This window comes from Capricornis sumatraensis, chromosome 5 (genome assembly GCF_032405125.1).
Source record: "Capricornis sumatraensis isolate serow.1 chromosome 5, serow.2, whole genome shotgun sequence".
Classification (NCBI taxonomy): Eukaryota; Metazoa; Chordata; class Mammalia; order Artiodactyla; family Bovidae; genus Capricornis; species Capricornis sumatraensis.
In genome coordinates, this window is record NC_091073.1 from 122692512 (window position 1) to 122718629 (window position 26118).

General features: G+C 45.9%; 1 protein-coding gene across 2 annotated transcripts in view; it reads right to left on the bottom strand.

The window, feature by feature from the left end:
• LMBR1 (limb development membrane protein 1) overlaps window positions 1–26118 on the bottom strand; it is a 129357-nt gene that overhangs the window by 41373 nt on the left and 61866 nt on the right. For both annotated transcript variants that reach the window (XM_068972365.1, XM_068972364.1), the window contains exons 6-9: window positions 17545–17671; window positions 16981–17049; window positions 16136–16200; window positions 11564–11636 (exon numbers count right to left, since the gene is read on the bottom strand). In XM_068972365.1, coding sequence (XP_068828466.1) covers window positions 11564–11636; window positions 16136–16200; window positions 16981–17049; window positions 17545–17671 — 334 coding nt within the window. The remainder of the gene's footprint in view (window positions 1–11563; window positions 11637–16135; window positions 16201–16980; window positions 17050–17544; window positions 17672–26118) is intronic.

The following is a 26118-nucleotide window of genomic DNA, read 5'->3' on the forward strand; positions in this document are numbered from 1 at the left end:
ACAAACCATTCTCTCACTGCTTTCCACCCACCCCTCCTAAACCATGGTTTGTGCTGAGGTGGTTTTAAAAATACTTAGTTTAAGATTATTACTACATTCTTCCATTGGTATGGAGCTACCATATCCTTAATGACTAGAATAGTACCTAGTCACTACATATACTACTCTAAAATGAATAAATAAGTGAATGCCTTTTTCTGTCCTAATAGGTACATGACATCTTTAGAAATGCATAAATTTTTAATTGCTATATTCCCTGCACCCTTAAGACTCCAGAGTACTCAATAATCCTTAACAGGTGATACATGGGAAGTTTAATTCTTTTCTCTCTCTCCTTTGTAAGTGACTCTTCTATGTGAAAGCCAGTAAACCTTTTTTTATTATCATTATCATTATTCTTAGAATTCACGAATCTAACAGGATAACTGGATCTTTTGAATTTCTTGCTATAATCTTACCTAGGACTCTGCGACCTTTTTGATGTACACTCAACGCTTTCCTCAGCTCATTGACTATTTCTCTATTATTTATGTGCTTTTTTCCTAGCTGTTTTTTCCTCCCTCTGGATGTTACTTAGACGAGCTCTATCAGCTCTGTAGTCCACGTCTATTATGTCATTACTCATTTCCTCCTCTCTGCACTTTCCTTTCTCTCACTGGATTCTACCAGATGACTGATTCCGTTTTCAGAAGGACTGTATCATTTTTCCACTGCCGCTGTAACAAACGACCATAAACTCAGTGACTTGAAGCAGCACAGACGTCTTGCCCTCACTTCCGGAGGCGGGGCAGGACCGCGCCCTCTGCAGACTCCAGGGAGAACCGGCTGGGGGAGACGGCCGGCTCTCCTGGGCTCGGGGGCCTTTCCTCGGGCCAGTCCACCCTCTGCTTCTGCGCCACGGCCCCTTCTGTGGCCGCCTGCCTCCTCACTCACTCCTCACGCTGCTGTGATGACACGGTGCCTGCCCACCGGACCATCCAGGGTAATCGCAACCCCTCCCTGAAGCAGTGCGCAGGCCCTGTCCCCCTGTAAGGAGACGTGCGCACAGGCTCCGGAGCGGAGGACCGGGACGCTTCCGTGAGACCCTGTTCTGTCTATCACAAGGACTACCTCATCTCTCGTCTACTAAATTTTAAAACTTGTCCCCGCATTCTAGGCAGTCTTTTTTTCTGCTCTAGTGATATCTCTTTGATAACCTGTACCGCTCTGGGGGGCTGAGTACGAATTCTCCTTAGTCTCTCCCAACAGCTGACTCCAATCAGAAGCACGATCTCTAGATGCTCACCTTGGCCCTCACGCTCGGCCCTGAGCAAACACCACGTCCAGGTCTGCTGTCCTTGCTCCCTCACCCGTCTCCGGGCAAACCGGCCCTCAACCAGTGATGGACATCTGCAGGGCCAGTAAGTGCAGTTCTTGGGGACTAGGGATGAACCGGCCAGAAATACCGACTCGGGAGGAGGAAGACTCAGTGCTCTGGCGTCTCTCAGGGTACAAACAGCACTCCTTTCTTAAAGGGAGAGACTCAAGAGAGGGTTCAGGCCAACGACACAAGGCAGCGCAGCAGGCTAAGCCCTCCTGTGGAACCAGAAAGCTCCCGTCTTACCTGGGTCTCTGGGAAAGGGCGGGGCCGTCCCACTGCACCTCCGCTCTCGCCACTGCCCATCACTAAAGAGACAGAAACCCAATCCTCTCCCCCTTGCAGAACCCGAGGTCTTGAAAGCGCTGAAACGGTATGCACTATTTCCAGAACTCATGAGTTTTTTTGCTTCCCAATGTACAGTTGATTAGAGAACGGAGATAAAGATAGTAGAGAGGTATTCAGGTAGTGTGCCCCCAAACTACAACACTGCTACTGCAAATCCAGAGCTTCTGGCAACCAAAGCAGAAGACAGAGGCTTAAGTCACAGCATCAATGGACACTCTGTACACCAAAGAGATCTGCAGGAAGACGGCACAGCTTTATAAGGTTTTCAAGTAGCTGTGAATTTAATAGTCTCAGAGGTAAGAACATTTTGCTTTTCATCCCATTTCTTTATAAATTATACGGTATGCATCTGTAGCTAATGCTCATTTAACTTCTACACCTAATAAATTACAAATACAATCCCAAACTATGTTTCATCCCCTATGCTTGTAAAGAAAAGCATAATTCCAGTAACCAGTTCACTGCTAGAAATAATAATCTGATGACTATCCAGAATTTTGAAATGGAATCAAAGTAGATAGTATTCCTGCGGTTAATGTAAAATTAAAAGACATAAATGCCTACTTTGTAGGTGTGATATCTAAAAAGCTCAGTACAGATGTCCAAGCCAATCAAAGTTTTCAAAGGAAAATAACTAAAGTGATGTTTCTGTAACACTGTTTTTATTTTTTTTGATGGCACAATGCTAGGCACACAATAGGTAGTTTAATAAACACTGAGTGACCTGCACACTAAAACCAAGATTACATTCTTATTGTCCTTAAAAGAAATTATCATTTTACTAAGTGACTAGATTTTCATCTGGAATAACAATTTTCAAAGACACCACCACCTTTTACTGTATATCTCATTACCTACGTGAGAAAAGTAAGCTTATTTGGGCAGAATATTCCAGTATAAAAGGAAAAGATGGCTCTTGTAAGGAGTCATGACACTCCGCAAACAAGTACTGGAATGTTCTACAAATTTAAATTATACCAACAAAATCATCAAAATATCCTGAAGAACTATATTATCATTACGTTATTTCAGAATGAATCTAAAATGTTCAATGTCAGCATTGTCTAGTCAATAAGTCAGATTGGTAGGCCAAACCTGTTTGGACTAGCCATGAAAAATAAAAAGGGATTCTCCAAGAAAACCACAAAGCAGCTCATTTAAGGTCAATTTAACGGTATTATTCTGTTTTCCTTCCAGCCTCAACATAAGACTTCACTACCTCAAAGGGAATCGTAAGAGTATCTATTTGCACTCCCCCTAGGTGATTGGCAGCTCACCACCAATTAGTTCAAAATTACACTGTTACTAGCATGCAATAAAAACAACACCTTTCATCTTTCTTACACAGGTAAGAATACCTTCAGAGCCAATAACTTTGATCAAATGAGTATTTTTGATCCTGCCCCACCCGTCTCTTTGGATTCAGGAAAACTAATAGCTGAAGGCAACTTTTCCCAGCTTTATTCTTAAGCTGAAAAACTAGTGTGGCATTGAAAATATTTTCCTCCCAAGATAACAGAATTTCCCAAAGTCCAGCATTTCAACAATTAGGCTGTCTTCACACCTTTTCTTAATATGTAAGACAGCCTTAACGGCCACGTATTCATATATTAAAGGGCAGACACTATTTACTGTACAATATATAACGCTGCATTTCTAATAACCACTATAAATCTCCAAATGATTATGTAAATAACTCAAAGAATATGAAGCAACAGAACAGTCTCCCTAAACAAATCAGCACCCTAAACAACCCAGGGCCCTAAACTTAGTCTCTAATGATTACTACTTGAAAACAGACGCCTCTAGTATATACTGTTTCATTTAACTTTCAAATTTAGTGTACAGACAAAAGAAAGCTCGTTATAAAATCTATTATCTAAGCAATTCTTTAAATTTTTGATTATATTTAGTACTTTGAACTGACCAAAGTTATCTCTGTCACCAAGAATGTGAGGTCACTCAAATACTTTTCATTATTCCTAGTCACTTAGACAAACGAGTTTGTTGTTAAAACCCAAGACTCCTAATAATTCATAGAATGAACAGTCTCCATCCCCTAAGCAAACACCAATTACTATACACCATAAAGCCACTGGTGATTAGACAGACCCCACAAAGCTTTTGAAAACTGAAGCCTGGACATGCAATCTCTAAAACATCTACCTGGGCATGAACAAACACTGTTACCATCTACAGAGGAGACAGACAAGTCATACACTCAAAAATTCTACTTCCATTTCTATTCCATTCGCAATGCTACCATTTGTTAAAAGTTTGTTTACTTCTGACATATGCACAAAAATATGGCTAGTTACTGAACCAAGTAATATGAGATTTTTTTTATATCCAACACAATTTTGAAAATGCAAAATACTTTCATTATAAAATGATCACAGGCAATATGCAGAATATTAAACAACTTTAGAAACATTATATGAAACTGTGTACAATGAAAGGTTTGGCCCTTTTTTTTCCTACTTTAGCTACAAGGCAGTGGTGTACCTCAAGCCAGATGAGGTGTTAAGATTACTTTACACGTTACTCTTGGGAACACCATCATAACCTGGGTGTGGTTACACAAGCAGCTCACGTGCCTTAAACTCATCTCCTGCTAACAAATCTAGACGGTCTACACAGAGCAACCTCTCTCTCTCAGTTTCAGAGAACACACTTGATTCTTGAATTCTGCCAAAGTATTCTCCACCTCCTGGTGCTGTATCTCTTCAGTCACCTCGTTTCATCCCTTCTTCATCTCACTATTTGGGCCATATTTTATTGTCATGGAAGTGATTCTATGGCCCAAGAAGCTGAATAAACTGTAACAAGATGTCTCCTACAGTTTCAGACCCTCGGACCCAAATGTCGGTGTCTTACTAAAAGAAACCATTTAATTAGTATTACCAGTAGAATTAATATTCTTTTCTGTTAGTTCATAAAGTCAAGATATTACTAAATCCTTTCTTCTGTCACAGTATTGCCCCCAAAGGGGTCATTCAGTGTCAACAATCTTTGCTATGCATGTTCTTGATGAAAGTCAGTATCTGATCAACTTCAGACTGTCTACGACTCCCAGAGTCTGGTAATCTGAGTTACTCTTATATCAGTGGTATAACCAAAACAATAACCATTGCTAGACTATAAAGAACGCTGAGGGCAAGTCAAGATGAAAATAGCGCTGAGGACCTGAGATGAAGCCCAGCGTGTCCTTACACCGCGGAGGGTGGCATGTGAGAGGCATTCCCCAGCCAACCACGCTTCCCGTGACGACGGGAGAGCCTCTGACAGGATGCCGCCACTCTGAGCAAGCACAGACTGCCTGGTAAACTTGGCTGAGGGATAAACAACAAGATTCTAGGACTACAGGTTACTGAGTTCCACAAAAAATGAGGACGTGTGGGAGTTTTTTTCGATCTTTTACTTTTCATAATACAAAAATACAGCAAAAATGAAATCAGTACATCTTCTGTGCTCTTGAGTAAATAATTAGTACAAACCTCAATGGAAAAAGCTTTTAAAAAGATTAGAATGAAGCAGGAAAAGTAATTGCCACCAAAGGTGATATACTAACATTTTATCATGAAGATGAAAATAGTACATAAAAAATGGAACTGAATCATTAAGTTCAAAGGCTATATTTTAAAATAAATCACATTAAAAGAACTGTGAAGGTTTTGAACTTAACAAAAAATAATTCCTGTTCATTAGGTACTTCTAAAGTTACCCAGTACACCCATAGGCTATACACACGAAAGCTAATTATTTCAATTAATGCTGCTGTGCGACTTAAACATTTAAACAGGCTAATGTATATGTATCTTAATCCTGGGAAGGAATTACAAAAGATTTTCTACTAAGATTAATGTAATGGGACTTGCTGTTGGGCTACTCTTCAGGGGTCCTGGAGTAGAAATGGGTTGTGACTGCTCCAATTTCATGGCTTAACAATAGAGGGAAAATGGCTCTATTTCTCTTCCTTCACTAACACCAAACACGCGGCCTCCAGCTCCTCCGTCTTGGCTTGTCTCCAGAGGTCTCTACAGTGGGCTTTTCTAAACACTGCTCCACGCGGTGGGTTTCGTGCTATCACCAAATTTCACTTCTTCATTCTTCACATCCTGGGTAAAATGACAGATCACTGTGTGTGCTTTTCATCTGTCCACTTACTCCCAACCCACCACACGCCTGGTGCTATCAGAGGGTCAGGAAGAAAACCAGCCTACAGCCGTGCCTGCTGAGTTCCTGTTCCAGGCAGGGAGAAGGGCAGTATGAGAAATGAGCAGTACATCAGTGACCAGAAAGTGCTGTGCAAACAAGGAAGGGGAAGGAGAAAAGAGGTGCCGGTGGGGGAGAGGCAGGCCTGGCAGCACTGGCCCGGAGGCTCACCCACGGGAAAGCCCATGGGGAAGGGGCCCCGCAGGTAAAGAGCTGAGAGGCAGAGGCAGGGGCAGCAAGGCGTCTACAGGAGTCGGGGCAGCCGGGAGCCCGCGAGTGAGGGAGGGCTGACCCTCAGCGCTCTCCTCCCTCGCAGGCCGAGGATGGGTGCAGGGAGGGGATGGGCAGCGGTGACTGGCCGTCGCTCAGACCCGGGAGGCGGCAGGGCAAGGGGTAAAGCGTGGTCAGATGCTGGAGAGGCTTTGAAGCCAGAGGCAAGAACTTTGCGAAGGAATCCACACAGGAATGAAGAGCCGCCAAGGAAACTGCCTGGGCACCTAAAGATCGGGTCTGCCACCTGCAGGGACAGCTCCGTGTGAATAGAGGCCGACTGAGCTGATTTCGAACGAGATGTGTTCAGGACGCCAACTGGACAGCCCAGTGGAGTGTGCACAAGCCACCCGGCTCTACAGAGCTGGGGGCCAGCAGCCGCGGCGCCGGAGGGCCGGCCGAGAGGGCGGCAAACAGACAGGCGCGCCAGGACCGAGGCTCATGGCAGCCGATGTGAGGGAGGGGGCCGGGAAGACCCAGCCCCGCAGGCTGAGCAGCAGCAGCCCATCAGGCAGGAGGGCAAGGAGCGCGTCGGCGGAGCGGCAGCATCCCCAGGAGGACGGAGCAGGAGGGGGGCTGCCGGTCGCGGCCAGCGCGGCGCCGGCACTTCGGTAGCCTCGGAGGTGGGAGGGAGCCAAGCCTCACCTTTGAGCAAGGCTGTGTATGTAAACTGGCCCTAACACGTCACTGACGTACCGCCCTGGCTCAAAACTCACACAACTGTGCTTTGACCTCTAACAGGAGGGAAGGAGCTTTCTGAGAGACTGTTGCGAAGGTGTAATCCTCCATCGGGCTCGGTGAACGCTTTCCGCTTCCTTCTTAGATCAACTGTCCCTGAGGACACTTCCTTTCTTACTCCTTCCCTTGCTCTTTCATTCTGTTGAGAAAGATCATGGTACTTCCCTGTGCTGACGGCAGTGGGCCAGCTGCCTTTGGGAGAGGCGGCAGCCCAGCCGGAGCTCCGTCCTGCAGTCGGGGAGAAGGGGTGCGGCCCGCTGCACCGGGGAGGGCCGGCCGCAGCCTCGGCCCAGCGGCGGGGCGGCCAGGCGCCGCGCGCGCAGGCAAACCCAGGCGAGGGGCCAGAGTTCTGACACGAGAGCTTTTCTGCTTTCTCGACAAAACAGGAAGCAAAGTATCAGCTGAGAGTGACAGCGAAGGAGGTCTGAGAAACGAGAAGACGGGAGCAGTCGTCTAGAGACTGTCTGCTCAGACAGGCAGAAAGGTCAGGCGGCCACAGTCAGCGGTGAACCGCCATGCGGGCAGAGGACGTGCAGGGCGGGCTGGACCGAGGCCGCGGTCTCGCCAGCCGTGAGCACAACACGGGGAGCGCGAAGGGGCCTGAGAGCGCACACGAGGCACTGGCTGTGACGACAGCCTGGCACTAGTGTAACTGTGGTGAAGCCTGGGGACGAAGGGAATGCGGGGGCAAGCGGCGGTGGCGAGAAGTTATGAGGGTGAACACACAGCATGTGTGAAAAGTGTCTGCTCTGAGCGGCTGCGGGAAGTGAGCTGGAGAAGCCAGAGCTGGGCGGCAGGTGCCGAGGTCACGCCAGCACAAGCGCGTGCGCACGACGAGGCCCGCGCTCGCATGGCGGCAGTAAGCAGCTGGGCGGCGATTAAAAGGGAGGGCTCCAGGGGCTTCCCAGAGGGGGCACGCCGGAACCACCGAGGACTGGCTGGCCCGGCGGAGAGCGCGCTCGTGAAAGAGCAGACAGCGCGCGTCCTCCCGCAGGGAGCAGGCCGAGCCTGGGAGGGGAGGGTGGCTGGAGAGAGGAGATGCGCTCAGTCAGGTCAGGGTCTGCAGACACGGATTCGGCGTCTGACACAGCAAGGGCAGCCCAGGCAGGCTCCAGGAGGAGTGCTGGCGGGCGGGCGGCAAGCGGGACCCCGCTGGGGGCTTCCGGGGAGCCGAGACTTCAGACAGAGGGGAGGCCGTGCGCTGTGGGCCTGCGGCCGGCCTGTCCGCGCTCCACCCCAGAGCTGGCGCAGGGTGTCCCAGGGGAGGGGACAGCAGGAACCGGGGGCCGAAACGGCCCCAAGGAGACGTGCGGACCAGAGTCTGAGCCCACAGGACAGCCCCGGGCCGGACCAGAAGGAGGCCAAGGGAAAAAGGCACTGTCACTGCTGCCCTCTCCAGTGCGGGTCTGCAGGCTCCCTCCCGCTCCAGAAACGCACACAACACCTTCCTCCACGTCTTGTCAGGTCCTTCAGCACTGGACGCAGCCTTCACGCAGTCTCACCACGTCTCTTCCTCTTCTTCAGTTAACTAGCCCCCGATCTCAAGACTCGGGTTCTAAATTCACCTGCACGATGTCTGGTGCTTAGAGAAAGAAGCGTGGTGAACAGAAAAGGGAGGAGAGAGTGGGGCAGGCTGGAAGCAGGCCTGCTTCTCCATAATAGTGTGCCAGTTAGCTTTGTTACTGTCTTTTAAGCAATAGCAACACTATCAACAAGCACAAAACCTCTAGCACCATCAAGTGTCAAGGAGGAGCAGTGGAGAAGTCAGAGGCAGGCAATGCATGCCAAAGCTGTGCTGATAGCTCGGACGCCAGCATGGAAGCCGAGCTCAGGCACATGATGACTACAAGTCATCTTATCCTCCAGAGCAAAATAGTGTTAGTCCCACAATTAAGTCCCTTTTGACATCAAGTATCATGTTTCATCAGGTAACCACAAAGCTGGGATCAGAACAACCATGCAGATGTCCCCAAGCTACACACAATGCCCGTCAGCCAACGCGCGCCAAGCAAGCACCACCAGTGTGCCCTCAGCAAACAGCACCACGAGTCCTGGGTAGACCAGCACTGTAAGCAAGCACCGCCAGTGTGCCCTCAGCAAACAGCACCACGAGTCCTGGGTAGACCACCACTGTAAGCAAGCACCGCCAGTGTGCCCTCAGCAAACAGCACCACGAGTCCTGGGGTGGACCACCACTGTTAGCTGCAGTGTTTAAAATCTGTTACTCTACCCTGAAATTCTTTTTACTAGCCCAGAGTAAAAACTTAAGCTTCACTATTTAGGCATAATTTGAAACCTACGACAACCATCACAACACAGCATGCGTGGCCGAGTGCTGTGTTATACACTCCATGGGGTGATCGCCGTCACTAACCTCCTAGCAGTGAGTGTGTGTTCAGTCGTGTCTGACTCTGCAGCCCTCCGGACTGTCACCCACCAGGTTCCTCTGTCCACGGGATTTTCCAGGCAAATGCTGGAGTGGGTTGCCACTTCCTCCTCCAGGGGATCTTCCCGACCCAGCGGTCAAACCCGCACCTCCTGGTCTCCTGCACTGCAGGCAGACCCTTTACCCGCTGGGCCATCAGGGAAGCCCTGCCAACCTCCGATGACCTATGTTTTCTTAAACAGCAAATTACAGAATAGGGCTTTGTGCCATCGTGGCTTTTCTTCCCTCCGCACAACTGAAAAATATACTTACTGAAGCTCGTAATTCTTAACCTGTCTTAATCAAAATGTCCATTTTGCTTCAGAACCCCCTATGTTCCACCTTCAACAGTCCACAGTGCTAACCAGCTGCAAAGAGCAAAGCGACAGCTTTATCCCAACATATCCCAACACACAGTCTCACTGGAAAGATTCTTAATGACCACCGACAGAAGTAGTGCATCGCCTCCCAAAATGGCAGAAAATAAAAGTACACTTATCATTGGCAATCATATCATCCTTTTTTTTTTTAAGTCTTTACTGAATTTTTACAATATTGCTTGTTTTACCTTTTGGGTTTTTGCCTGCAGGGCACCTGCAATCTTAGTTCCCCGACCAGGGATCGAACCTGCGTCCCCTGCATTGGAAGGCAAAGGACTGCCAGGAAGTCATAGATCATATTATTCTCAATCCCCTGCAAGCTATACCATTACTGTGTTAGCTGGGATTTTGGCTTTGGCTCATTGTATACTACCTTAAACTCCTGGCAAGTGTTTCCTCTTCAATTTCTTTAGCTGTAACGGAGCCACTTTTTATTTGAGGAGCTAAGGATCTAGAGAAACTCTGGAGAGACTTTTTTTCTCCACTGTTGAAGGACAAAGTGAGAAAACCCTACATTTTGGCGTTTCTTTTGATTAGCCTTATTTCAAATTCTTTAATTCACAGAGCTCTGTATTTCACCCTTCCTAGATCTGAGCCTCCTGATCTGTAAGACAGAAGTGGTATGTATATAGGATGAGACATAACCCCATGCTGCAGGGGGCAGCTAGACATGGATTCTGAATGATCCAGGCAGATTTAGTATACAATGGCGTGCTTATCTAGATAAGACAAGTTCATTACAATATTAACTACTTTAATGAAATATCAGAAAGCTGACAGTATTGATTAAAGTTATAATTCTTAAGTTAAATAGGTTTAAATGTTAAAATAGCTTTAATAAAGTTAGAAGAATAAAAGATACATGTAGTTCCAGTCTAAAAGGTAACAGTATCAAAGTATATAATTATTACCGATAAGAATTCTCTAGAATAGATACAATCTGAAATTCTTTGATCTAAGAATAATATCTGATATCAACATTTTGGGGTTGATGATTTAAATTCACTATCTATAACTGAAGAAAATAGGTATCTTTCTTCCCATTTCTCAATATTGTGTAGTTAAAGTAACCTTCCATTTTATACCTACTCTTGAATTATGATTGTAAAATATAGTTAGCTACTAATAATCTGATCTCAGTGGTAAGTTTTCAACATTTAAAAGAAAACTGCGTAGGAGAAAAGAGTGCAGGGTGAAAATCATCTGAGTAAATAAATTTTACCATGTCATTTCTCTGTTAAACTGTCATTACTCTATTCTTCACTGGTTCATCATTTGAAGCTAAAACTGATCAGTAATGAAAATTTAAATTTTAAAGTCTCTGACAGGCTTATGTGGTTATCAGTTGGTAATGAACAGAATCCCTAAATGAGGACAGAGTTCCTGAGTACAGCAATCTAATCTGGCCCCTTCTTATAGAAGAAACACTGCTTCCTACCACACATTCGCGATTTCAACAGGAGAGACACAAGGAAGGGATGTTACAGCCGCTAAGACAAACCTGCAACACGCCAGGAACTCTGAGTCCTGACACGCATCGCATGTGAGCATCTGGCGGAGGACAGGCACGCCGAGTAGCCAGTGTCTAGGCACTGAACGGACCCTGCCAGATCACAGCGACTTTCAGTGAGGGGGGCCTGGCCCGGCGCCGCTGCTCCTCAGCACTCGGGCCTCACCTGGGAAGTGCACAAGCTCCTCCGCCGTCTCAGCCTCGGGCACCAGCACAAGGGCCTGAGGGGCTTGTCTTTCTCCCCTCAATTATCTGTCTTTTTAGAATTAACTAATGTTGTATTCCGGTCTAAATACGCAATAAATATAACAAATACATACCACTGAGTCGTCTCTGGAGTGCTTCTTCCTCTAGGGTAATGATATAAATTTGCTCATCCAGGTCTTCAAGAATCTAAATGTAAACACCACACTATTGAATAATACATTACAAAAGCAGTGTTTATGAGAATATTTAAGCTACTTGGCCTATAATTTAGACAATTATTCAAATTAATGGGAATCTAAAATAAAAATAAACTATTCTACTTGCAAATTAAGTAAAAAAGTCTTGGTACAGAACTAAGCGAACTGAAAGCTGATTCTCACAAAATCTACAGACACCTAAATTGGGGTTGTTTCAGTTTAAAGAATGAAAGAACTCTGCAGCTCTCTCAAAGGCACACAAATGCAAGCATTCTAAACATCCAAAAAGCTGAATGCAGTGGTCTCTTCGTGCCCAAGCCCGTTCTCTGGAGCTGGAAGGAGCGGATCTCCCAGTCCAATAATGGCTTCTCATCTATTATCACTTCAGCCTGTACAATGTGTAGAACAAGAAGTCCGCACATGAAATCGCTGCCATTCATACTCTCCATTTACATCATCTTTATATACTAAAAGATGTCCACAAATATTAAACACTGGGATTATGAAAATCACCCCAGACCGAACCCTACCGAGTGCTGAAAACACACTCACTACCAGAGCATACAACATTAGTAAAGTCAACCACCAGAAAAACCCACTAATCAACAGCCAATTTACACGGGCTATTCTCTGCATTGTCTTCATTGCTGATAAAATCTAAAGGCTTTACTATCACAGGTGGGAAATTTATTATCACTCTGGCCACCTGATGAAAACGACTGACTCCTTGGAAAAGCCCCTGATGCTGGGAGGGGCTGGAGGTGGGAGGAGGAGGGGGCGACAGAGGACGGGATGGCTGGATGGCATCACCAACTCAACGGACACGAGTTTGGGTACTCTGGGAGCTGGTTATGGACAGGGAAGCCTGGCGTGCTGCGATTCACGGGGTCGCAAGGAATTGGACACGACTGAGCGACTGAACTGCACTCATCACAGCTGGCCTCCCTGAGCCAATCCTAAGTATCTTCCTAGCTCTGGGAAAACTCCAAAAGAAGCCCAGAGCTGTTATTAATGTTGTGTGCTTCAACCCCAAACTACTTATTTCTCAGCAAAACAATAAATTGTGAGTTGATGGACAAAACAAAATGATGGAAATCCTATATATTAATACATATATCCTTTCAGAACCCTGATGAGGCATTTTCAGAAAAAGGAGTTTCAATCATGCAATCCCTATCAAGTATCAAGCAATCCAATAATTCCCAGGATTTGAACAAATTTATGGCCAAGAGCTGAAAACAAAATAAAATAATAAAATAAGGATATATAGTAAGAAGCAAGTGATTATAAGAGATGGCCATCTCGCAAGCCCTGGAGGAACAGGAAGAAAGGGGGGTGGCCCTCCCGCAGAAGCCAAGGCCCTGACACTCCAGTCTCTGGAGGAAGAAGGGTCCACGGAAGCCCCAGGGGGAGGCCAGGAACGGGGCTGAGTCATCCAAGGTAGATTTTGCCTGAGGAGAGCATGGGCCACACCTCTGTGGGCCACGATACAAAATTCCTTTTCCATCAACGTTCTCACCACTTTCTACTGTTTGGACCACAATAGACACTTTCTACTCTTCTCAAGGTCTAACACATACAAAGGGGCCCTCCCTGGTGGCTCAGCCAAAAAGAATCTGCTTGCCAAACAGAAGACCTGGGTTCAATCTCTGGGCTGGGAAGATCCCTTGGAGAAGGAAATGGCACCCCACCCTGGTAATCTTACTGGGAAAATCCTATGGACAGAGGAGCCTGGTGGGCTACAGTCCATGGGGTCACAAATGAGTCAGAAATGACTGAGCAATTAAAGGACGGTAACACACACGAAAGGATTCCTTCTGGCTCTGCAGCTGCCCACTGATGGCTCGCCACCACAGGGACGGGCTGGTGTGAGTGAGCGACGCAGATGAAGCACAGAGAGGCACAGATGTCTGCGTGACGGCTGGCATGCTTCATCCCATCACTCCACAGCAACCCTGTGAAAAACAGACTCTTCTCACCCCACCCTGTAACAGCCACCAAACTAAGGTCTGGCAAAGGAAAGTTATCTGCCTTCAAAGCCTGTGCTCTTAGCCAGTCTGGGCTGATGGGGACCTAACTATGGATCTGACTTAGTCCTTGACCTCAAACAGCTTATATTCTATGTTCAGGACAGACATGAAAAAAAATTATAGAATTGAAATCAAAGGCATAAATGAAGCTAAAATAAAATGTTACAGAAGTTCACAGGAAGAAAGATTCCCAGCTTCTATTTGGGAAGAAAAAAGTCTTCACAAATGTTTTTGATGGTGGTAGCATATTACCTGGTAGCTTCATTTACCAAAAGGAGAAGAGGCATTCCAATCGGAGCAGAATACCCAGGTGGGGAGGTGCAAAGTACACTCAGCAACAGAAGGGCTCGACTCGCGTTCTTCATGCAGAACAAGCGGTGGCCGGAGTCCCAGCTCCGAGAAGAGCCTCTGGGTTCAAGCCCGCCCCAGCCTCTCAGATCTGTGATCTTCTACAAGCTAATTGATCTCCCTAACTGCAGACAATTCAACCATAAAGTAAGAACACCATCACCAAACTTATGGGCTTCTCATCAGGATTAAATGAAGTTATGAAAAATGAAATTAAATGAAGTACTCAGTGTACACATACAGCAAATACTTAATTACTAAATAAATAACCATTATTATGAGATGTTAGGAATAAGAAGTCTGAAGATGTTATTAATAACTGACAAGTTTGGGAGCAAATAAGCTTGCGGAGGGGAGATAAATGAGTAGTTTGATTCTTTATCTGTTGGGTTTCCAACTCCATGGGGCATTCAACTATAGCATTTAAAATAAACTGTAGTTTATGCTCGTTATCTTTTTCTCACTAGAAACATTTAGAAGTGAGGTGGAAGTGGCAGAAGGCTCAGGAAAGCAGAGCAGAGCACCATTAGCCCAAGGACAGAACTTGAAACATTCACCTATTTTAGGAGGCAGAAAGTAGAAAGGGAGAGAGAGATAAAAAAAAAAAAAAAAAAAAAAATCCAGAGAATTAGGAAGAAACTAAACGAATACCATGTCACAACCTCTTTAAGAGGAAAGCAAATTTCAAGATTTAACAGTATATGTATTATATTTGAGTGTGTGCACATTTACATAGCAGGTAAAAAAATCCGTTATTTTAAAAAATATGAAGATTGCCATTAAAAAAAAAACTTTCAAAATTAAGCAAACATTTCCTAAAAGAATGTCTACTATGATATTCTCTGCTTCCTTCCCTTGATGAATCACCCTGACAGGGAAGAAAACATATAACCATGATAATTTAATAAGTACAACTAGTGAAATACAGACAAAGGGGCATATGGAAATGCAATTCGAGAAGCTTCACTGTTGCAGCTGAGAGAAGTGAGGCAGGGCTCGGAGCTGGCGTCAGAGCCAGGGCTCCAGGACGCTGCCAGGTGCCCGAAGCAGGTAGGAGGCAGTGGCGAGGGAAAAGGGGAGAGCCCAGCATGCTCGGGCACAGCACACCAGCTGGGAGGCTGACCGGAATCACAGACACCGCGGAGGCCACGGCGGGAGGGGTGGCTCCAGGTAAGCTCAGGGCGGGCCGGTGTGAAAGGCCTTCTTACATGTGCACAGCTCAGACGGGAATATGCAGGCAATGGTGAGCCATGAAAATGGTGGGCGTGACAAACTCTCTAGGCACAGGTGAGGATCATTCCAGATTGTCAGACACTTGACACAACAGCTGGAAGCCAAAGCGTGCGTGTGTGTCCAGTCGCTCAGTCACATCCAACTCTTTGTGACCCCATGGACTGGAGCTCACCGGGCTCCTCTGCCCATGGGATTTTTCTGACAAAATACTGGAGTCAGAAGCCATGCCCTCCTCCAGGGGACCTTCCCAACCCAGGGATCAAACCTGCGTCTCCTGTGTCTCCTGCACTGCAGGCAGATTCTCTACCGCTGGGCCACTGGGGAGGCCCCGAAGCCAGAGCAACTCAGGAACAAATCATCAAAACTACTATCAACTGAGAATTATTCTTAAATGAATATACAGTATTTCTGAGATTAAAGGGGAAGGTATAATTCAATTAATCAAGATACAATATGCAGACAAATTATCAGGAAATAACTGCTTTGTAATTCGAAGGATATATATAGTAAACTTGGAAACATAAAAGAGTTTCCATTTGATATTACATCAGTTCCGTTCAGTCGCTCAGTCGTGTCCGACTCTTTGTGAGCCCATGAAATATAAGACAATGGACACTTAAAATACCTCTAAATATTTGTACATTTTGTCTTCAAATCTGTTAGAAGCATTTTCACCTGTGTGCCTCCACTTTGCATTTTAAGAGCAAAAACAAATTTGGTTTCCAAAGATGACAAAGATGAAAACAAAAGAGTAGCAATTGGGGCATCAATATATAAAAATATTCTCTGTTTCTGAACGCTAGATTAGAACCTGGGAGGTGTTCAAGTGTGGAAGTGTTCATTTAACAGACAAGACGCTTCACGACAACATACTCACTGCTGGCTTCACCAACAGCTGCCCCATGACAGTGAACATGCGGGAGAGGCCGACCGGAGTGCACACTGCGGAACAGAGAGAGCTTCCTTCAGAGTCAGGGGAGGCCGCGGGCCTGAGGCGAGCAGCTCAAGGGCCGCTGCCGCGCCGAGACGCGCATCGCGAGCCTGGGTTTTCTCCGTGCCTGTCCGGGCTCCTCAGTATCACCGCTAGAGAAGCTCTGGGGGCTGGCCCGCGGAGGGTGGGCATTCTTGCACTTAAGGGAGACTTGTGAGGACCAAGGAGGGGCAGGAGATGCCAGAGTCCAGCTCACTTCAAAGAAGTCAAAGAAAACCAGCCAGAAAACAGGCTGCATTTCAAGCGTCAATGCTGACTAGCTGAGAGTGGCGCCAATAAACTGACGCCGTTTTACCTGCACTCATCTGCTTCGAACACTGCTGAGACGTGATGTGACGCTTTACGTGCAACAAAACAGATTGTGAAGGAAAAAAAGACCACAAATGCATCAGACAGAATTTTACAGCTACCACTCAGAGACAGAGGGCAGTGCTGGGGCCGGGGCAGGGGCAGCAGGGAAAGCTGGGGAGCCTGTCTGATCGTCTCCCTCCCATTCGCTCTCCAACTCCGCGCAAGAGGCTTTCTTTAGAGAAAACCAAAGGTATCTTATTGGTTCAAGGTTTCAGTGTATCAAAATTTATCTTGAACATACAAAAAAAGTTAAGAGCCAACTTAAAAAAAAAAAAATCTCCAAGCTGTTAAAAGAATCTCATCAGGAAACTTGCCCATAATTTTCTAGAACACAGAACAACTCTGCTTTAACATCAATATTATGTCAGAAAAATACTTACAAAGAAGTAACAAGCATCCCATCAATGATATACAGGAATATAAATAAGGTAGGTAGAACTCCCAGAGATCTGTTAAAAAACGTAAATATTTTAGTACATCTGAAATACTGTGCATTCAGACATAGGCTGACTATAGATTAATGCACAGCAAACACCGTAACTGCCCATTTCAGTCCACTAAACCATGTAATTTCTCAACTGGACAATAAAAAGATCTAAAACAGAAGAGCAGGAAATAACTCTTTTGCAAAACCTGTTTAGAGGGAGAAAATAAGCCTCCACGGAATTTTAAGAACAGAAACCAATTAACCAAAGGGGGGAAAAAAAGTCTGAAAAGCTGCTTGCTCATTCTATATACAAGAAACACAAAAACATTCATTTCTTTCCTTAAACATGTCAAAAGACTTCTTAATTCTGTAAATTAACAATATGGATTAACTATACAAGGATTATTGCATAATAATATACAAAGAATTATTAAAATGTTTTAAAAAGTGAATGTGTAATTATATTCCAAACCATAGTCTCCCTTAGAGAAACTGGTTTACACAAGTCAATCCACACCATATAAAGATTCCATGCTGGCAGCGTCATTGTCAATGAGTGCTGAGGCTACCCACACGATCCCGAGAATAAGCAAGGCCAGGAGGATGAGCATGACCAGAGTTTCTAAAATTCGGGCTCGGATTCCCTGAAAAAAACAACAAAGATTTAGTTTTTTTACTTTAACACGTGAACAATTGGGCTTCTGTCTATGTGAAAACAAAAACTCTTTGGAAGGGGAGGAAATTTATACTTCTCAGCAAGACAAAACACACTAACTGCTTACTGTTTGTAATGTTCAGACTGACTTTCTTTTGAAAATTATGTAAAACACCATTAAGCTTTGAAGAAAGTACCCAAAAAATTCTTTAAAAAAACATTTTGCAGAGCCATTTTAAACAATTAATTACTTTCCTAACACTTTCCACCACGAGAGTAGATTAACGAATTTTCATTTGTGATTCTAATCAAGGGATTATAAGGCTAATTAAGGCATACTGCCCAGCAGTTCTGTGAACACCCAACTTGGTGAGAGCACAAAGCGCCATCTACTGGAGAAGGCAGGAATCCCGCCGGCTCCCCACAGCCTCCAGCGCCCTCTAGCGGCCGGATGAAGGCCTCTTCACGGTGACCCAGCCTCAGAAACCATGGGGACAGACGGTATCCATATTTCTATCAATTAAACATCACTCCTTTGTCCACATTAGATTGAACTTTTCACTAAATCCACCAGGATGGAATATAATAAAGAATCACTGTGTGCAATTTTAAATGTATAAAACAAATTCTGACCTCAGGGCCAAACAAGAGGCCAACTCAAATTTGAAACCTAGGGGACTGGGCAAAAAAGAATCCTTTCTCATATTCTTAGGAAGCCACCAGATGACTGGGTCTGCACTTAAATGCAGATATTCATATTGTTCTTTCATACTGTAACATAACAAAATTGTAAGTATATCCATGCTTCTCAAATCACATAATATTTCCTTTCATATTAAAAAGTCTAAAGATATGAGCTATATATATAAAATCTAAAATATGGACTTATTTCCATTTTGCTCTAAATGTTACTTTCTAATTTCTGATTTACAGAAACAGGTTGCTCCACAAATTCAGTTAAGAAAGGAAATGTCCTAAAGCCACGGCCAAGCGTTCACAGCCTGAAGTGATGACTCAGACTTACCTTACCACAGGGTGGCCCCTCGTAGGTGAAAACATATCTGGTAAAGAATCCGCCTGCAATGCGGGAGACCTGGGTTCAATCTCCAGGTTGGGAAGATTCTCTGATGAAGGGAAAGGCTACCCACTCCAGTAGTCTGGCCTGGAGAATTCCATGGACTGTATAGTCCACGGGGTTGCAAAGAGTCGGACATGACTGAGCGACTTTCACTTCACTTCACTTCTTAAAAGTTAAGAGTCAGTGCCCCTTACGTGCTCAAGGCAAGGGAGGCTGGTGAACCGGAGTGATGGCAACCTGCACCTGGCTGAACACATTAGCTTTCACAGTAGCTATGACTCAAGTGAGAGGAAACAAGAACAGTCACAAAACAAACTACTAAAAGACACACTTCTACTTTGCTGGACACCAAAACACGACCACTACCTTTTAGCACTGGTTTCTTTCTCCCCCTCTTCCTCTAAGCAAGAACTTTTTAATTACACCTTAAATATGATCTGAAAGTCTATAAATAAAACAGATTAAAAGAGTAGGCTCTGGAGTGTATTTATTACAATCTCAGCTTCATCTCTTCCTGCCTCTGAGTGAAGTGAAGTTGCTCAGTCGTGTCTGACTCTCTGCGACCCCATGGACTGTAGCCAACCGGGCTCCTCTGTCTATGGGATTCTCCAGGCAAGAATACTGGAGTGGGTTGCCATTTCCTACTCCAGGGGAACTTTCTGACCCAGGGATCGAACCCAGGTCTCCCGCATTGTAGGCAGATGCTTTACCGTCTGAGCCACAAGGGAAGCCGCTGCAGCCCACATCCTGCCAGCCTCCAACTAGCCCAAAGGAGCACCTAAGCTCACAGAACACGTCACACGTGTCTGAAGCGTCATCATATATGAGCTAAAGAGCAGTGTTACTCAGAACTATGAGACTTGATGTTCAAAAACAGGGCATTTTACTACAATAATATGTTACAATTATACCCAGCAATTACAATAATGTAACAGTACGTTACAGTGAATGCTATAATGATAATAAATTTGGGGAACCAGTCACCAGTAAGACTTACAGACTTCTGACATTTTGGTAAGAACTGGTGGTGATTTAGTCGCTCAGTCGTGTCTAACTCTTGTGACCCCGTGGACTGTAGCCCACCAGGCTCCTCTGCCCATGGGATATCCCAGCCAAGAACACTGGGGTGGGCGCCATTCCCTTCTCTAGGAGACCTTCCCGACCCAGGGATCCAACCAGAGTCTCCTGACCCTCCTGCACCTGGCAGGTGGGTCCTTTCAGCAGCTGGGCCACCGGGGAAGCCCACGGGAAGAACTGCTTCTTAGCAGCTCAACCTGCCCTCATCACATCTGTGCCTGTGTTGGAGGCGATGCTCCGTGGTTCTCTCCCACGTCTGAGCATCTCACCAGCAGAGGTGGGCAGTTCTCATTCTGCACCATCTTTTCAAGGATATCTGCACAGCGAACGGCCTGGGAAGACACAGACACCGTCTCTGCAGCAGAGGCACGTCTGCCTCCTTTACAGCGTCAGAGACGAGGTCGCCCCACAGAGCAGAAGCCAGGCAGGTGTGCTGCAGGGTCCCCTCGGCGCAGGGCTCCGCAGCTGCGACACGAGCCCTCTGCGGGAACAGCTCCCACAGGGCCGCGTCGCCCCCGTGGGGCCCAGGGCCTGGGGAGCTGGCAGGAAGAGCAGGCTGCTACACTTGCAGGCTGAGGCATGAAGGCCCCTGCGTCAGACCCAGGAGTCTGTGTCTGCAGCCAGTGTCTGTGAAGCTGGCCAACGAACCTATCGCCTTGGAGGTACCGTAATGTCTCAGATCCCGGCAGTTTCAGACAGCTTTGGGCAGCTTTCTGGGAGGAACGGACAAGGGCCCACACGTTTGGGTTCAGGGCCAGGATCGAGCCGTGAACCCTCTCACCCAGGCCTCAAACAGGCAGAAGTAAGGGGCCCCCACCATGGCCCAGCAGCTGGCGCACAAGGGGGCTGACCCCTGGCCCGTACAGCTCCTTCTCCCCTGAGCGGAGCAGGAAAGGGTCTTCTCGTGACCCGGTAAGAGCAAGCCCTGCCAGGCCGGCTGACAGGAGCGTCCTGCACATGCCACGGCTACAGGGAGCTACTTTTCTGTACGCTTGGTGCCCGGTCATATTTTTCCAACATTTCTAGAGTGGATGTGTATGACTTAAGATACAGGAGAACAGACTAATGTTATCTTTAATTTTCAATATTTTCTTAAAATAATAAATGCCCAAGAGTCTGGAACCCGAAAGAATAACTTTTTAAAAATATCCAAGTTTGGTTTCTGAGACAGACAGTAGAACAGGCTTGTTAAGAGCCCCAACCCAAGTAGCAGACCGCTGAGCTCAACTCCTGTTTCCATGCCTGGCCCACTGTGTGACCTCGGCCTAGCGCCTAAAGCCCGCTGTGCCTCAGCTTCCTGCCTGCAGCATGAGTTTGCTAAAGACGCCCCTGCCTCACGGGTGGCTATCAGGACCACAGGCGTGGACGTGTGCGGCGTGCAGAGCGCAGTCTGGTGTCATGCCTCACACTGCTGCCTCTGCGTCTGGAATCTCCAAGACTTGGGAACTCACCTATCACTCGTGCTTCTCGATCCAATGGAGACCAGCCTTCAGTGCCAGCACGCTCCTCTTTTCCTGTCTACCAGGTACAGCCTGGAAGAAACCAGACTGACTTCCTTGCTATGTGAACACCCAGCTCAGCAGAGCTTCTGAGCGCATCCCCAGCCGCCGAAGGGCCCGAGGAGCTCACACCGAGCCCTGTCTCCATTCTGTGGCTGCCCACGCATCTAACCGGACCCCTCATCTCTCGGGCCCGGGGCAGCTGCCCCCTCAGTCCAGGACCTCCTCGTCTCCTGCGACCTCTCCACCCTCTAACCTAGCTCTGGGTCTTCCTCCTCATCCTCCCCCGTCCTCTGAGCCTCCCAAGCCCTCCAACCAGTCTTGCTCTCACTGGTCTAAACCCCACAGAAAACTAGCACCTTTTAGTGAGAATTCAGTATCAGTAATGTTCTAGTATTCCTGGCCCCTTTAACTTCCACCAGTTCGATTCCACCTGGAAGCTACAGCGTCGTTCAAGAAATTTACAGAATCAAGAGAAACTTTGATGCTACCCTTCACAGTGGGACTCCAATGTCATCCGGCAACCCTCATGGTGATCTGTAGCTACTGATTCCCTCAGACACATGCAAACGTCTTCTTGGCCTTGGTCCTAGCCTCACGCCCTGTGTCCTTCCGTGACAGCTGACCTTACTGACCCTTAGGGAGAGCCAGCTGGCGACCTGCACGGCCCTCAGCTCCCCACCCCTTGGGCTTCGCTGCTGTCTCCATCCCTACGTCTTCCATTCTGTAAAGAGAAGTATCTCAGACCCTTTCCTCTGATGGCCCAGTCTTCAGTGTTCAGCCTTTCACAAGCGGTATCAGGGCTTCTCAAACACTGACATGCGCAGATTTACTGAGGGGCTTGTCAATCTCTGCGTACCAGCCCCTGTGGCTCCTCGGCCCATATTTGTGAAGGTGCTCCCCCAGACAGACTGCTCCCTTCTCTCCTGGAGGATCTTGCCTCCTCACGTGGCCAACAAACCTCAAGTTTATACCTTTAGTCCAAATCACACCACAGAGGCCAAGGTCCATAATCTTAACCACCACCTCACCTTAGACACCTCACAGCAACTTTCAACTGAACCTGAAAATCAAACTCATCACTTTATCCCCTAACCCTGCTCCTACTCAGTGTCACATGCCTCAATAAACGGCACCGCTATCCACTTTGTTGTTTTTGCCAGACACTCTGGAAACATCTGTATCACCTCCTTCCTGCTGCACCCTACCCCACCCCTCCCCAACACACACACACACACACACACACACACACACACACACACACACACTTGATTCTTCCGCGTCACTTCCTTCCTGCTGCACCCCACCCCTCCCCAACACACACACACACACACACTCGATTCTTCCGTGTCACTTCCTTCCTGCTGCACCCCACCCCACCCCAACACACACACACTCACACTCGATTTTCCCATGTCACTTCCTTCCTGCTACACCCCACCCCACCCCAACACACACACACACACACTCGATTCTTCCATGTCACTTCCTTCCTGCTGCACCCCACCCCACCCCAACACACACACACACACACACACACACACACACACACACACACTCGATTCTCCCGTGTCACTTCCTTCCTGCTGCACCCCACCCCACCCCAACACACACACTCACACACACATCTGGACGCTGGGCCAGTCCAGCACCAACTCCTTTCGATTCCTCCGTGTAATTACAGCTCAAATTCATCCACCTCTTTCCACTGCCACAGCATCTGTCTGGATGACACCCAGCCTCCTAGCTACACCCACACTCCTGTCTCTCCCTGACCTGCCGCCTATCTCACATGGGAGTGTGTATCATCTCAGAATGCAAATCTGATCACTCCGCGCGTACTCACAGCTTGCTAGCCTGGGAAACAGATGCATTACCGTGACAACAGACAGCAAGGCCCGAGCCTCCTCAGCGCCACTCTCCACCTGAGGGGCTGCGCAGGCACGTCCCTGAATCTGGGCCTCGCTCCTCCTTCTGCTGTTTAAAGAGTATGCAAGATAACTAGCGATACACACGAACCGTTCATGGCTAGCCAGCACGGCACAGCACTGCCCGACAGCTCTCTCTGTGGTCGCGGAGGCGCGCTGCTCCACGCCAGCCACCGCATGTGCACAGAGCACCAGAACAGCAGAATGCAGCTCCGGGGACTGGAGAGCTGGTGTTTAACTTTAGTGAAGTTTAGTTACCTTAGATTCATATAGCCGCACATGGCTACTGGTTACCACACAGGTCAGAGAGACTGCTGGCAGCCTGCTTCTGACAGAATCTCATGTTTAGCGCACTCTGTACTCTCAAGTACTTTCTGGCCGTTTTCCTAAATTTAACCTTGATATAAAATTCTCTGGACAAATCTCTCTGTGATTAACAACTATATGTGAAAGTTCTTCTTAAATGAAATAAGCTGTATCATTCCAAGAGGATGCTTTATCTATTATACATTTATGAATAAAATCAAGAAGAAACATCTGAAATGTACACTCACATGCTTCAGCAGCCAAATAAGAAACATTTAACCAGATAAACCTCTGCATTCAAAGCACATGCACTCTTCAAAAATTCACTGATCACCGTTTCTTCTGAAAGCAACAACTCATAAAAAGGAATTTTTCTCATTCTCAGTTATTAATCTAAGTTTTTAAAAAGAGTGAATCAAGAATTTCAGAAAAGGCTGCCACAGAGCAAGTCACTGCAATTACAGAGTATGGTTATACTTGTTTATGAAACACTGAAGATGACTGACGTCATCAGAAATAACTGTCACACTGACCTGATCCACTGTGAGGCGAGGATGCCTGATTTCCTTTTGTTAATTCTATTCCCTTTTCATGATTAAATGGGACAAAATCAGCCCAATATGAAATCAATTAAGTATCACATTTATGAGCTTTAGCAAAACCAACAGAAAAGCATAACAAATCTGTTCATTAAATGCAATGTGGCAGATTTTCCACCTTCAACAAAATCAGAAGAGAGAGAGAAAGGGTGAAGGGACTATAAATAATCAGACTTCATTTGTTCATTTAGCATCGACTGGCTCATGTCTCAAAAATACACAAACTGTTATCACTGCCTTTCTTTAGAACACTAAAATAGTGCAAAGCCTAAAGAGTACAGGCTTTGTGGCATGTAGTGTGGAGTTTTTTAAACTTTTGTGTGTGGCTCTGTTTACAAAGAAATGAAAAGCATTGTGAGAGCTTTTATCACTACCATTAATCACCAGCAAGACAGCATATAAGCAAAAAACTAGGCCTACTGCTCATCTTTCCATTAGGAGTCAGAATCAGGGGCTCGGACGCCCCCAGGGGAAGGTCCCTATCAACTTCATTCTTGCATAAGCTGAGCTAAAAGACGTGCCAGATGTCAGCATAAGGGACTGAAGCATCCTGCAATCGACAAAGTGGCAGACACTGTCAGAGCGGAAGCAGGCTCCCACTGTTCATCCTAGAAAGTAAGAAACGTCTCCAAAACATGAGATCACAGGACTACTCACCATCAACAGTAACACTTGCTCACAGAATTCTGAATGTTGTACCATGCCATACAGTACTAGGATTTCATAAACTTTATAACATCTTTATAAACACTTGTCTAACCCAGCCCCAAAAAACATAAACCTCAGTTACCTTAATAAAACACCATCCCTTTTATTGAAATCATAGTATAATAAGCACTCAGTGTATTAGTAAAAAAAAATAAAATAAAACTTCAAAACAAACTACTTTCTTTCTGCCAAGGAAACATTGTTTTTAAGAAAAGTAAGCTATATACTTAATTACTTTAGTTTCATACCAGTTTTATTCTGGAAATTACAATTATCTCAACATTTAACAGTTTAAATTAAATAGGCTAGTAAAGACTAAACACCAAATTTTGGTGCTGGTCAACTACACATTAAATGCTCTGCACTGAACATCAGTCAAGTGAAAACCACAATGTATGTACAAAAGCTCTGCTAGTAAACTGGCATGTTTCTATGGTGATGAACATTTAAACAAGACTCTGCATGGACATCTTGACCTCTTGGAAGGTATGTAAACACCACTTCATATACTATGTCTCCACCCAACAGAAAAGCCTGGGAAAATTTCTACATTCACAGAACATTTAAAATAAATATCAAGCCATTGTTTCCATTTAACAAAAAGGGTCTCTAAGTAACATTAAGATAAGGTTTGCTCAGCATGACATCAAGACAGCACCAAGCATACACGCAGTCGTCTGGGTAAGATCGATAGAAGTACTAATAAAGAACAGAAAATAAAGGCAGGTATTAATTATTTTCAACCATGAAAAAACTACAAACAAGCATCCCTAGAGAGTCAAACATGTCCCCCTTTGCTCCCAAGTAATCATTAAAAGGAGAGACAAAAAGAGGTTTGGTCCCAAGTCAGAGAAAATAGCTTTATGGAAAGCACTGTTAAAACTCTGGAGTGAAATGCTTTTCAATGTTAATATTTTCTGCAGTTTATTATATATACACATATTTATTTAATATAGTCATACAGTAGGAAAATTGAAAATGCTAAGACTCAAGGTATTGAGACTTGACAAAAAGGAAGTATTTTAGGGTAAGTTAAAATAATAACACCAACACTGCCAGTTCATTGAACTAAGTTGTTCACTAGATTTAGATTAATGGGCAGAAATTCTCAGGATTTTAAACAAACAAAATCCTCCAGATTGCAAGTAAAATAAATAGATACAGTGAATTTCCAACATGTAAATGAAAGAACTGAATTGTAAAAAGACTGCAGGGACTTTCCATCAAAATGTTTAAATATA